General features: G+C 40.2%; 1 protein-coding gene across 3 annotated transcripts in view; it reads right to left on the minus strand.

The window, feature by feature from the left end:
• The window catches only part of Stk36 (serine/threonine kinase 36), a 28,313-nt gene that overhangs the window by 11,827 nt on the left and 1,621 nt on the right, over nt 1-14,865 (minus strand). For 2 of the 3 annotated variants that reach the window (XM_076866022.2, XM_076866021.2), the window contains exons 3-14: nt 14,261-14,401; nt 14,079-14,156; nt 12,915-13,045; nt 12,399-12,648; nt 10,968-11,061; nt 10,514-10,683; nt 10,144-10,331; nt 9,531-9,627; nt 5,976-6,119; nt 1,884-2,063; nt 598-695; nt 47-152 (exon numbers count right to left, since the gene is read on the minus strand). In XM_076866022.2, coding sequence (XP_076722137.1) covers nt 47-152; nt 598-695; nt 1,884-2,063; nt 5,976-6,119; nt 9,531-9,627; nt 10,144-10,331; nt 10,514-10,683; nt 10,968-11,061; nt 12,399-12,648; nt 12,915-13,045; nt 14,079-14,156; nt 14,261-14,401 — 1,677 coding nt within the window. Of the gene's footprint in view, nt 1-46; nt 153-597; nt 696-1,883; nt 2,064-5,975; nt 6,120-9,530; nt 9,628-10,143; nt 10,332-10,513; nt 10,684-10,967; nt 11,062-12,398; nt 12,649-12,914; nt 13,046-13,288; nt 13,339-14,078; nt 14,157-14,260; nt 14,402-14,865 lie in introns of those variants that run through there. The other variant, XM_076866023.2, reaches the window with a different exon arrangement.

Here is a 14,865-nt window from a genome sequence, read left to right on the forward strand (position 1 = left end):
AGAGGAAGACAGGAGAGACAGAAATATGGAGGTGGGATCAGATTACCATGAGGCTGTCCCTCCTCAATGTCTGCTCAGAATCATCTGACTGAGATAGCAGTTTCCCCAACAGGTCCAGAAAGATATTGGCAGCCTCCTGAAACACCTGTAGGCTGGAAAAAAATGAATCCATAGTTTCTTCTCATCCTTTTACTAAAAGCCCCAATGTGATGAATGGGTCAGATCTGGCTGATAGGAGAATCTCTACAAAGAAACACAACAGAATGTTCTCCTGTCTCCCCCAATAAACACACACACACACACACACACACACACACACACACACACAGCCTCCAAGCCTCTTTTCTGCCATTTTCATATCTTGATCTTTCCACTTAGAGGCCATGGTGACTGCTGACTCTTAGAACCTGAAAGTCTTGGGGTGAAGCTAGAGATGCTTGGAGGACCTTAAGAGGACAGCTTAACTCTGAGGGCCACTTAGCTCTGTCACAAATCACAACTTCTTTTCACTTGGCATCTTCCTAATTTGCAGGGGAAGAAATGGGGTTGAAACTGTAGCCAAACTGGTCAGCAGAGTAAAAGTGCATTTTATCCCACCTGTCGCCTGTCTGGCTCCTCTCCAGATTGAAGGCACAGGCAAAATAGGCCTGAATCACAGCCATTAGGTCCCGTAAGAAGGCCCCATACCAGGGTTGCTGCCAGGGAAGAGGGAAAAAAAATGAGAGAGTAAGGACAACATGGGGATGGCGGCAAAGAGAAAAAAAAATAGTAAAAAGAAGAGCATACAGAAGAGCCCGGGATGGTGGCCCATGCCTATAATGCCAGCAGCTCGGGAGGCTGAGGCAGGAGGACCATGAGTTGAAACCAGCCTCAGCAACTTAGTGAGGCCCTAAGTAATTCTACGAGACCCTGTCTCTAAATAAAATACAAAAAAGGGCTAGGGATGTGGCTCAGTGGTTAAACCCCTGGATTCACTCTCCAGTACCAAAATAAATAAATAAATAAATAAAAATGGCCTACAGAAATCCAGCCAAAGTGACCAAAAAGAAAGGGATGGGGGAGAGAAGAAGTATGGGCAGAGAGAAGATCGAGAGGTGACAAAATGTCAGCCAGTGAGTGGACTATAAACAGCCTGAAATGTGTCTTTTTCAAGTGTAGGAGATTCTATTTTTCAAAAAAAAAATTCATAAAAATTCCTTAAAATCCCCCCAAATACTCATCAGCAGAGTACAGCTTGCCAGCTGCCTTAGCCTATGCCCTGTAAACTCTAACTCTGTCCTCTCTGGGTGACATGATGGTCCTCCTATCTTCACAGCTCAGCTGCAGCAGACAGTGTAGGCAAGTAGAGATTTGGCTCCAAATACAGTGTGTCTCAGTCCTAGCTATAATTTCTGTGACCATCTATAGATTAGTGACTAAGTATGAGTTAACCTCTGAACTTCAGTACTCTGCCCTCTAAAATCACATTAGTAAAGCCTAGGATCCAATGTTTCAAACCATGGTATTCTAAATATGAAGGAATTATGTATAAAATCTGTATTTCTACTTGAAAACTTGAAGATATGGCAACACTGGCCCAAATTTTCACATAGCAACAATAGGCTGGAGCAAGGAGAAGATGGTCCATTTAGAGGGGGCCTCTAAACCTGTTTGTCAGATTCCCTACCTCTCACATAGTTATACACTTAGCCTACTTCACTGACTGACACTACCTCTCTAGCCCCAGAAGGGCAGAGAATTTGCAATTGATGGTGTGCTAATTAGAAAAAGGAGAAAATAAAATAAAAGGCAGTCAGGGAAAATATAGTTGTAAGCCCAAAGGACAGAATTCCAAGCAAAAGAACCTTCTGTTAGCCTTCAGAAGCTCCTGACCTGGTGCTTACCTGCTGTATAATGTTGCTCTCCTGGCTGTGCTTGAGGAGACTGAGCAGCAGCTCAGGCAGCCCTGCTTCCTGGCAGAAGGAATACAAGGGAACAGAGTCACTGCAGCTGGACAGAAGACTGCTGAGGACCCGGAGTGCAGGGAGGATATGGGAAGCATTCTCCAGGCTGCCTTTCAGGATCTGGATGACATGATGGAAGGAGATAGCAATTAATAGGCAAATGGATCATAAGAAAAATAAAGAGGGACTGGGGTTGTGGCTCAGTGGTAGAGCGCTTGCCTAGCATGTGTGAGGCATTGGGTTCAATCCTCAGCATCACATTAAAATAAATAAAATAAAGGTATTTTGTCCATCTACAACTAAAATACACACACACACACACACACACACACACACACACACACAAGAAAAAGGAGAGTCACAGATACCAAATGTCCCCAAGGAGTTGGCAAAGTAGGCCAAATGTTTGCTTTCCTTTTTGGAATCTAAAATCCAGAGAAGAAAAGCAAGGAAAGAGGGCGACTGTTCCAAGGAAGAGGATTATAGATAGTCAGGTCACTTGATACAGAACACCTGAGACTAAGGAGCAGGGCAATTCCCCTCAGGATCTATCAGGCCCCGTAACAATCCTATCTGCTCCCACTCTACTCTCCAGTCCTTCACACACCACACACATGCACACACCAGCACTTCTGAAAATTAAAAAACAATGAACACAAAACAATGCTACTAAACTTTAAAGAGACTGAAGGTCATTCAACTTCTGGTCAAGAAATCATAAACTATAGCCCACCAACCAAATCTTGCCTAACACTTACTTGTACAGCCTATAAACTTGGGACAGTATTATAATTTTAAATATAAAGGAGTAACATTTGCAGCTAATGTTTTAGAACCTACCATTCACTGTTTTTAAATTTTGGCATTAATTTTCCTGTGCAATCTTTACAATAACCCTGTAAAGTAAATAGAAATATCCCTTCCCCTGGCCCCCACTGGGGATTAAACCCAGGGATGCTCTACCACTGAGATACATCCCGAGCCTTAAATTTTTTTGAGATAGGGTCTCATTAAGTGGCCGAAGCTGACCTCGAACTTTCATCCTCCTGCCTTGTTCTCCACACCTGGCTAAAATTATCCATTTATTTTTTAAATTTATGATATATGTGTTATAAATGATTTAGTTATAAATTTATTTATATTATATGAACGCATTTTATTTATTATTTTTTACATAGTGCTGAAGATCAAACCCAATGCCTCACAGGTGCTAGGCAAGTACTCTTCCATCAAGCTACAACTCCAGCCCAAACTATCTTATTATTTTTTATATAAATATTTATTTTTTTAGTTGTAGGTGGACACAATACTTTTATTTTATTTATTTATATGTGGTGCTGAAAATCGAACCCAGAGCCTCACATGTGCTAGGCGAGCGCTCTACAACTGAGCCACAACCCCAGCCCCAAACTATCTATTTTAAATGAGAAAACTGAAGCTTCTAGATAGATTAAATACATAGTCAAAGATCACACAGTTAATGAGGAGCTGAATTGGAATTCCAACTCAGAGAGCTCAACAGGGGATGGAGGTATGGCTCAGTGGTAGAGTTGCTTGCCTAACCTATACAAAGCCCTAGATTCTTTTTAAAAAAATCAACATTATTTAGTCAATGCTGATTTAAAAAAAAATAAAAAATCCAGCAACCATTCAATAACAGGACAACAATGTGTTATTGACAAAAATCAAGAGTAAGATGCCAAGGCAATTCAACGGGGGCAGTTTTTTTGTTTTGTTTTGGTTTTTTTGTTTGTTTTTCAAAAAATCCTTCTAGGATTGTGTATAGACATGCAAAAAGATAAACTTAGATTCTTAACTCACATCATAAATAAAAATTAACTCAAATTGTGTCAGAGAACTTTATGTATGTAAGAGGTAAAATTTATACTCTTAGAAATAAGTTGAAATCTTTTTAGGAGAAAATCTTCAAGACATTCAGTTTGAAAAAGATTTCTTATAAACAATATAATCTTACAATCAAAAGCATAATAAACAAAAGGAGAAAATTCAACATCTTTGTGATTTGAAAGACATTCTTATAAGATGGTAAAAAAAAAAAAAAAAGACAAACCATACACTGGAAGAAAATATTTGCAAATCACTTATCTGGTAAAAGTCCTATATCCTGAATATACAACACATTCTTACAACTCCATAAGATAAACAAATCAATTTAAAAAAATTAATGGAGGATTAGAACAGATATTTCACCAAAGATATACAAATGACTAATAAGCACATGAAAAGGTATTCATCATTTATCATTAGTGGAGTGCAAATTAAAACAACAATGAGGTTCTTTACACTTACTAGATTGGGTATAATCAAAAAAGTCAGACAATAATAAATGTTGGCAAACGTGGAGAAACTGTGACCCTCACATGCTGCTGGTGGGAATGTAAGATGGTACTGCCACTTTGGAAAATGGTTCAGCAGTTTTTTAAAATGCTAAATAACAAATTTTTACTACATGACAATAATTCCATTGCTAAGTATCTAGCCAAGGGAAACAAAAACGTACAGCAGCACACAGCTAGATTATAATATTTTTTTTTTTAATATTTATTTTCTAGTATTTGGCGGACACAACATCTTTGTCTGTATGTGGTGCTGAGGATCGAACCCGGGCCGCACGCATGCCAGGCGAGCACGCTACCGCTTGAGCCACATCTCCAGCCCCTAGATTATAATATTTATAGCACCAACAACCCAATGTTTTCAAAAAATAAAAACAATCCATCAACTGGTGGGTTGATAAATGAAATGTAATCTATCAATACAATGAAATACTCATACATAATATAAAGGAATGAAATAAAATGTAATCTATCAATACAATGAAATACTCATACATAATATAAAGGAATGAAATCCTAATACATGCTACATCATGAATAAACCTGAAAGCATCATGCTAAGTGAAAAATGCCAGTCACAATGATCATATACAATTCCAATCATGTGAAATGTCCAGAATAAGCAACCTACAAGATAGAAAGCTTAATGGTTGCCTAGGACTGGGAAAAGTGATTAACTGGAAATAGGTATAAGAAACCTTATGGGATGATAAAAGTGTTTTACAATTGGAATATGATGATAGTTTCATAATTTGAAATTGTTATTATTTTGGTACTGGGGAGTGAACCCAGGAGTGCTTTACCAGTGAGATATATCTCCAGTCTTTTTTATTTTTTATTTTGAGACAGTCTCTCTGAGTTGCTTAGGGCCTTGCTGAATTGCTGAGGCTGCTGGCTTCAAACTTGCAATCCTTTTGCCTCTGCTGGAATTATTAATTGTATACTAAAAATCAGTAAGTTTGTGGCACATAAATTAGATCTCAATAAATTTGTTGTAAAAAAATATTAAAGAAAAGAGAGGGAGGACTAGGGATATAGTTCAGTGGTAGAGCATTTGCGTAGCATGTGTGAGACCCTGGGTTCAATCCATGGTACCACAAAAAAAAAAAAAAAAAAAGAGGGAAATAAATATAAGCAGCATATTTTGGCGAGTTCCTAGTAAGGGAGAGCACTGTTTCAGATAAGGAAAAAAGGCATTCATAAGAGTAAATCCTAACTTTTAATTAAGCAAATGTTAATTAAGAAAAATGTTACCCCCCAACAAAGAACTTCATTCTCACTGGTATACCTGTAGTACAAAATATTGCATATTCAATTGTTACAATTTTGTTTTTAAGGCTTGTCCATAAATATTTTGTGGAAATGTGTTTTTCTTCATTATATGAATACTTAAATATTTATAAGTACTTATGAATTTTTTGCCTCTTGGCCCACAATGCCTAAAATATACACCATCAAAAAAAGTTTGACGATGCCTGCTCTAGATAGTTATTTTTTTTCCTTCAGAAAAGGCCTTCTCTTTCTGTGTTACTAAAGGAGGTTAGTGAGTCTCTTCTATTTATGCAGATAAACTAGAAGAACTGGGGAAGGACAAACTTTCTCCTTTTGATGTTTTTCAATGCTTCCTCTCTGAAAATAGCCCCAAATCCTGCCTACAGTACCCTCTGCCCATTACCTGCCCTCCAATTTCACGCAGCTGACTCTGGATGCGCTGGCAGAAGTCAGGATTGCACAGCAGGGTGAGAGGGGCCTTCAGCTGAATGGGCACAGGCTCAGTGGTCTCTAGCAGTTGTTGCCACTCATCCTCACTTTCTGGCTCCTGGGGAACAAGGGAAGTGATGGGAGGATGAAAGAGGTCCGAGGAGTGTAAAAGTCTCAGGATCATCCTCTCAACTTGGGGCCATGAAGCAATTGCAAGCAGCAAGTGCCTCCTTCAATCTCCAGTCATAAAAGGGTGTAGTGGGCAGTATGTGAGGGGTCTGGAAAGCCTTTGAGGGCACTGGCAAGTGTGCATAAGAAGATACTAAGAAGTCAGGTGTGCTGGCACACACCTGTAATCCCAGCAACCTAAAAGGCCGAGGTAGAAGGATCAAGTTTGAGGCCAGCCTTAGTAACTCAATGAGGCCCTCACTCAGCAACTTAGCAAGATCCTGTCACAAAATAAAAACTGAAAAGGACCCAGTGGTTAAGTACCCCTGAATTCAATCCCTAGTACTAACACAAAAACAAAACCAGAAAAACAAAAAAATATCTAGAAGGTTGTCCATGATTGGTTATGATAAAAAATGAAAACATCATAAACTCAGTCAGTAAATAAACAACCAGGGATCCATCCCTACTAGTGAATACTATGAGGTTATTGAAAAGAATGTAGTACTGAGCATGTATTACTTATGCCAAAAATGCATAACCTGTATCTAATCAAATCTAATGTTTGAGGAACATTCTACAAAATAAATGTACTGTTATTCTTTGGACATGTGTATTCTCCCCAAAGATCATATAATGGAGGCTTGGGTCCCAGCATGGTGGTACCAGTAGGTAGTGAGACTTTTAAGACATGGGGCCTACTTATAAGGTCTTTAGGTCAAGTGGGAAGGGGATATGCCTGCAGAAAGAATTAAGTATTTCTCTCTCTCTCTCTTATATATATATATATATATATATTTTTTTTTTTCCTTTTCTTTTTTGAGGGGGAACGATGCTGGTGATCCCATGTAAACTAGTCAAGTATTTTCCCACTAAGCTATATTCCCAACCTGGAATTAAGTATTTCTTGAGGGACTCTAGTTAGTTCTTGAGAGGGGGTTGTTATAAAACCCTGAACCTGGACTCACCCAATCTCTCAGGCTTCCTATTTTGAGGTGTGACACTTCCTCCCACACATACCACCTCCCTGTTGTGATGCCATCAGCCATGAGATCATCACCAGAGCAAAGCCAATGCCAGTATCTTGCCCTTGAATCTCCAAACCTATGAGCTAAACAAACCACTTTTCATTACAAAGTTAGCATGCTCAGGTATTTAGTTATAGTAATGAAAAACAGACTAATACATGTACCTTAAAACTGTCATAAAAAAAAAAAGAAAACCAAGGAACTGGTCCAGATTAAAGGATACTAATGAGGTATTAACAATTTAATGCAACGTATGATACTGGACTGAATCACAGAACAGAAAAAAATTTTTTTTTTTTTTTAAGGGCAGGGAGATTTTTTTTTTAATCTTTTTTTTTAACATAAGAATACATCTTTTTTTTTGAGAGAGAGAATTTTAATGTTTATTTTTTAGTTATTGGCGGACACAACATCTTTGTTTGTATGTGGTGCTGAGGATCGAACCTGGGCCACACGCATGCCAGGCGAGCGTGCTACCACTTGAGCCAAATCCCCAGCCCCAGAAAAATTTTTAATAAAATACATTACTGGAGCAATTCGCAAAATCAGAATATGGATTGTAGATTAGTCCATTAATCTACTTACTATTATTATAATAACATATCAATATTAAATTTCTTTGTACGGTGGTAGTCAAGTGATTGACCTTATAATGTGTTTAGGGGTGAAGGGCTATATCTGCAACTTACTTCAAAATGATTCAAAAGATGCTATATCCAAACTTATATGGAGAGAGAATTGTAAAGCAAATTTGACAAAATTTTGACAGGTGAATCTGGGTATAAGGGGGATTATGGTTTGAATGTCTTTGTCCTCTCCAAAATATTTGTGTTGCTGGCTGTGGTGGTTCATGCCTGTAATCCCAGTGGCTTGGGAAGCTGAGGCAGGAGGATCACAAGTTCAAAGCCAGCCTCAGCAACTTAGCAAGGCCCTAAGCAACTTAGTGAGACCCTGTCTTAAAATAAAAAATAAAAAGGGGCTGGGGTTGTGGCTCAGTGGTAGAATGCTCACCTAGCACATTTAAGGCCCTGGGTTCAATCCTAAGCACCACATAAAAATAAATAAATAAAATAAAGGTAATACATATACCTTAAAAACTGTCATAAAAAACAAAGAAAACCAAGGAACTGGTCCAGGAATTGTGTCCAATTACAACCAAAAACTAAATATTTTAAAAAATTAAAAATAAATAAAAAATAAAAAGGGCTGGGGATGTAGATCAGTGGTTAAGCACTCCTGGGTTCAATTTCCTAGTAACAAACAACAACAACAACAACATTATATATCATTATATATACATACAGAGAGAGAGAGAGAGAGAGAGAGAGAGAGAGAGTTGTGTTAAATAATCCCCCCAAAAATTTGTTGGGAGGTGGGACCTAATAGAAGGTTTTTAGGTCACAAGGGCTCCACCCCTATAAATGGATTCATGCTGCTATAGAAAAGGTTTGTGGGAGTAGGTTCACTTGATCTCTTCTGTTCGAGTATCCCTCACCTTCAGAGGATGTGGCATTCAAAGTACTATGCTAGAAGGAGAAAGACTGAGCCTTAACCTGCTTACTTTCATCTTAGACTTCCCAGCCTCCACAACTTTAAAAAAAATACATTTCTGTTCATTATAAATTATCTAGTCTTGGGTGTTCTATTTTGGTTCACAAAATGGGCCAAGATAAGGATGTATGGGAATTCTACATAGTATTCTCACAAGTAATATTTAAGTTGAAATGATTTCAAAATAAAAAATTAGAATCATAAAACACAAAAGACTGAGGTGGAAATATATGCTATGATGTAGAAAAAGCCCTAAAACAAATCAAAGAGTAAAAGAGGCATGATATGAAGCAATACATATAGGATGAACTCAGTAAACAGCCAAACTATTTCCCTTTGTGAACATATGTGAATACAAAGTTAGAAAGTTTAGAAGGACACAGATTAAATTAATAACAGTAGTCACATCTGGAACTGATATAAGAAGGGTTTTGTTTGTTTGGTTTTGGTTTTTTTAGATGGGGTCTCAGTATACTGCTCAGGCAGGCAATATAGTGGCAACTCCTGGGCCCAAGTGATCCTTCTGCCTTAGCTTTCCAAGTAGATGGAACTATAGGTATGTGCTACCATGCCCAACTTGGCACTTTTGATTTTACCTATGCATTCTCATCTTTGAGAATTACATGTCCAGATACTATTATTAAAATCTATAAATTGATATAAAAGTAATTTTTAACACAAAAGGAGCTCATGCTTAAGAGAATCATTGTTCTAGAAAAACACCCACCTGGGCCCAACATGCCATAGCAGGAATGAGGCCAAGAAGAAACCCTAAGGCTCACCTCATTTTCTAGGTCCACTGCATCAATGCTCCGCTGGCCGACCTCTGACCTCAGCTCTGGGAATGCTTGTTCACAACCTGGGGTGATGTGGTTTTCCCTGCCAGAGGTCAGGATGGAAGTAGGATGAGTCCCAAGACTATGAGGCTCAGAGTTCAGTAACTTGTCCCTCCCTCGAGACCCAGGAAAAAGAATGAGGTATAAGCCATCGAGGGAGATAGAGGAATTTTCCTCAGGTATGGGATATGGCCAGTACAGGATATGTATCTCTACACACAAATCCTTAACTGCTCCCACTTTGGATCTTATACTCAAGTCTACAGTTTTTACCTGGGCTTTCAACTCAAACAATCTGCACTTTTGGTTGGAAATAATCCTTTCCCTTTTAGTCAAAGAACACGTGAGAAATGAAGAAGAGAAAATCCTTAAGTTTCCCAACAAGTCAGGAAAGGGTCTATAATTAGAACCCAACACCCAGGACTCAAATTCTGAAGGTCTGGTTTGTATTTAGGCAATGGCTAGTGACAGGAACCATTTCAAATTTATTTTAGCTCAAGCCCAAAATCTACAAGATACCTCTTCCCACTACACAAACCCTTAGCTATACAACCCTCACCGAGGTGTAGGAGGGGCCTCTCCAGCCCCCCACTCGGCCCAGCTGTTCTTCATTTCTGAGGCCAAGATCCCAGCCAGGAGGTTTGATTCCTTAGGAGAAGCCCGTAGTCCAGGCAGAGGGACTGTGCTGGGAGTCACCTTGTTGTTCCTGTCCTCTTGCTCAAGGGCAGATTCTGTGTTGTGGTGTTTCTGTGGGAGATGAGTAGGAGATACTGGACCAGAACTGTCTGGATGCTATAGGACGGTATGGATCTTACTCATGGCCTTTCCCAATTTCCTAGAAAGTCAACCTCCTTTTCCAACTCCCCCAATGACTAGCCTGGTTAGTTATATATTTTTACATGTTACATATTTTTCTGTATCTCACATACCTTCTGCTTGGCCTCTTCAGCCATGCGTTTACAGGCCTGACGCAAGATGCGAGACTGACTGCCCTTTGGGGCCAGCCGATAGGCCTGTTCATCTTTTAGAACCTGAAGTTCTGGGGGTAGGCGACTGGTAAATGGGGTACCCGACTCTGAGCCTGCTGGTTCGGTTATTACTGCAGGGAGGGAGCAGGAGAAAACATGATTATACTAGGGCTGTAGACACCATGGCCACTTGGCCAGAGACTACTTCAGTGTCTCCAGGCTTCTATGGAAGGCAGCCATTTGAGACAATAACAAAAAGGGAGCAGGAGTGGCCAAAGTTAGGCAAAGGGCTAGGAAGAGAAAGCTCAAGCTGGTAGAGAAATGGTAATATGTTGGATCCAGATATTGAGGGCAGAGAGGTAGGCTGGAAAAAATACTGGGAGGTGCCAGAGCCCTGGGAATCCTGATGACTCACTGGTGACACGACCAGCAATAAAGGGGTGATGTAAGAGGTCTGGCCAGGACAGACGCTGCCGGGGGTCCTTGGTGAGCAGCCCCTGCAGGAAGTTCTGTGGAGAGAAATAATACTCCATCAGCTCTTCCTTCCCTTCCTTCTAGACTCTCTCTAACCTGTCAACAGAACTGGTAATCCCAAACTCCTATTGGTATAACAGACTTGACCACAACCTTGACAACTGTTAATGTGGGCCCCATTTCCAGACAGACTACTGCCTCACCTCCCAGGGAGCACCAATCCCTATTCATGGAGATTTTGTACCCTCAGACATGAGTACAGAATTTCAATGTCACCAACTTTGTGAAGAAGGGAGAAACAATTGAGAGGAAGATATCACCTTCACAATCATCTTCAGAAAGCAAACATTCAAGGGAGTCAGACTGATGCCTCCCTTTCATTATGGGTTTGTTTTGGGCTGCATAGAAATAGATGGATCTATAGTTAAGAAGACACACAGTAATGGTGTAGAGATGCTTGGGAACACTCAAAAGCAAATCTTTAGATGGTTGAGGGGAATAGAGACTATAATTCAAGAAGTATATGTTATGAATTATTGGTGGAAAAATCTTCAACTGGGCCAGAAACAAAAAGGTACTAGTAGATTATGACCACTGTTCTAAAAACAAGGTGATTTGTATAACTATGGCTTTTGCTAAAGATATCTGAGAATGTGCCATAGGAGAGAATGATTATCTTTGTGTACATCTCTCCTATTTGAGATTTCTTTGTTTAGATTTTTTCTCTAATTATTTGGGTCTCCCCAATTGAACAGGTTGTAAAGGAATTTGTCCCTTTTCATTTTAGATAGAGTATAGGAAAGTTATAATGAGATTTTATTCTAGGATAAAACTGCACTTAAATTCCATTGAGGATCCAAAATCTTGCCCTAGATAAAAAATAAAGAGCACAAACCCTTTCCCTCCCCTCCTCCAAAAACCCATTGAGACTTAGCTACCATGAACAGGCACCACCTCTGTCATCTGCCCCTAATCATGGAGCCAGTTCCGACACTGGCCATTCTGATGTCTGAGGAGGACTGGAAGCAACATAGGCAACATCTAAATATCACCTGGACTCTGCATATGATACGAAATAAGTAGAACAGAGGTCATGTAAAAGAACCAGTATCTACTTCTTAGGTTTTGAAATTACTTTTTTATTGTGATAAAGCTTACCCTGCTCCAAACAGGGCCTACCACTACCAAGTTTGGCAGGCTTTAGAACAATCCCCAGCCCAGCATAAGCCCTTGCAGTAGAAAAGCAAGACTTATTGGCCCAGCTCCTGAAAAATCCTGCCCTAGCTCTGGAAAAAGATTTTGGAAAAGGGAATAGAGGTAGACAGAGACAGTTTTCTGATATAAAATTATTTTCCCTTTCAATTTTCATTACCTTAAAGCAGGGACTGATGGTGGAGGGCCAGCGCACAGGGTCCTTGAGGATGAGGCTAACCAGCTGAAAGATGCTTGTGGTATAGAAGGGAGGAGTGCCTACAGCCAGTTCATACAGAATGCAACCCACAGACCAGAGGTCTGCTGTGTGGTCATATGGTCGCTCTTCCACCAGCTCTGGAGACATATAGAGTGGTGTGCCTTTGATGGACGTAAGAACCATAGTGTTGGTGCTCATAGCCCGGGCAAATCTGCAGCAGCAAATGCCATGGAAAGGGAAAAGGAAAAGATATTCTAGACCCGGTCACTAATAGGAAATTAAACCTGCTCACTACTACCTGTCATTGTATGATTTATCTCAAGCCAGAACAGAGAGTACATTTGATTTAGTTCCAAAGGATCCAGCTGGAGGCTCAGTCTCTAGTTCAGGTTCTCAAGGGACGTTCACGTAAGTTACACATACAGTCTAAGACCCCCTGCAGAACTGGAGACATAGACAGAAGCTCAGAATCCTTACCCAAAGTCACAGAGCTTGATGCCACCACCCTTGGCAAGGAGGATGTTCTGAGGCTTCATGTCTCGGTGTAGGATGCGGTGAGAATGTAGATAGTACAGGGCTGACACCAACTGGGCAGCAATGGCCTGAACCTAGGGTTCAGATAGGCAGGGTGAAAAAATAAAAGGTAGGAGGGAAGGGTTGGCTGACAAGCCAAAGACTTTTAATACTGCCACTAATGTGATTTTTTTCTTCTCTCCCATTCTCCCAGAGTTTCACACCATACCTTACTTGTTCAAGAACAAGGGCAGCTTTTGCTTCCCCAGTTAATTCATGCATGTATTCATTCATTCATTCATTCATTCACTCAAGGAAAAGTATTGAACCTCACTTACTCGCTGCATGACCAGGGGCAAATTTTTTTTATGCTTCTCAGATTCATCATCTATAAGGTGAGAATAATGATATCACCTATCTTCTAGATTATTGTGTGGACCAAATGAATAAAAGCGTGTAAAGCACTGCTCAAAATGGTGCCTGGCATTGAGTAAACATTCAACACACATTAGCTATCACTAAATAAGACAGTATCTTTTCTCAAGAGAAGTAGTCACACATAAAAATAAGAAGAAATGAAAAAGACATTTCAAACAGTGATGAATGCTCAAAAGGAAAAAGAGAACTGTGATAAGTAATTCTGAGGGGGTCCTACGGAATCTGACTGAAGATTTCATTCAACCAAATCCCGCTGCTAACCTCTACGTCCTGGTGGCACATCCTTATCTCTCACTGCCTTCTTTGGTACCACCACACAGCCCCTTTTTTCTCAAAGATACCCAAATAAAAATCTTCACGACATTAACAATAGTTGTTAAAATACTTAATGTGAATTAATTCATTAATCTCCACAATAGTCTTATCAGGTAGATTTTATATTACTTCCATTAATTTGTCCAAGGAGATTCAGCTAGTGAGAGGCAGAACCAAGCTTCATACTCAGATATTTTGGTTCCACTGTTCACATACTTAATTCTCATGTCATACTGCCTCTATATGCACACAGACTCTTGTATTCTTCTTGGGAGTTTTCAAAAATGGAGACTCTCCCTGCCCTCTAATTGCCCTCCCAGCCCTTCACTGACAGAGTGGTCAGGGGTGAAGAGAAGTTTTATCCAAGAAACATACCTGGTCTTCAGGGAGTTTTCCGTCATCTTCCAGGATCTGAAAAAGCTCTCCCTCAGCATAGTCTGTCACTACCACCACCTGTGGGGAGAAGGCAGCATCACTAATGGAATGTTCATATATTCTGGGGTTAGGAAATTATTGGGACCCTTGGAGAAAGGTGATCCAAAACCATGAAAGCACACCTCTTTGTCAGTCTCAAAGCTGTCAAGCATATGCACAATGTTGGGATGCCGCAGACCCCTCATGATTTCAATCTCTCGTTGTAGATTCCTTAGCTCCTTCTCTGAGCGTCCCAATTTGGGGATGAACTTCAGGGCCACCACCTATCATTGGTAAAGGGAAGAGTCAAGGCCTAACCATACTACTGAAAAAAAAAGCTAGGATTTCAACCTTAACTTCAGAAGTCCAGAACTCAAGACCTTAGACTGAGCAACTCTTAATACACTGGCTAGTCTCTCACCTCTTATCCCATTGTACGCTGGCCTTTCCCAGGTTTTGCCCACCCCTCAACCTAGGAGGAAACATTTTCTGTACCAGAGATTGAACCCAGGGGCACTTAACCATTGAGCCACATCCCCAACCTTTTTTTTTTTTTTTTTTTTTTGTATTTCTATTTAGGTTTCACTAAGTTGCTTAGGGCCTGGATAAGTTGCTGAGGCTGCCTTTGAACTCACCACCCTCCTGCCTCAGCCTCCCCACCCTCTGGGATTGCAGGCATTTCACCACTGCACCCAGACATCCTTTGCTAAACAGATTCTATTCATGGATTCTGAGAAAGGTGTTCTGA

Source organism: Callospermophilus lateralis, chromosome 9 (genome assembly GCF_048772815.1).
Source record: "Callospermophilus lateralis isolate mCalLat2 chromosome 9, mCalLat2.hap1, whole genome shotgun sequence".
In the NCBI taxonomy this organism is placed as follows: Eukaryota; Metazoa; Chordata; class Mammalia; order Rodentia; family Sciuridae; genus Callospermophilus; species Callospermophilus lateralis.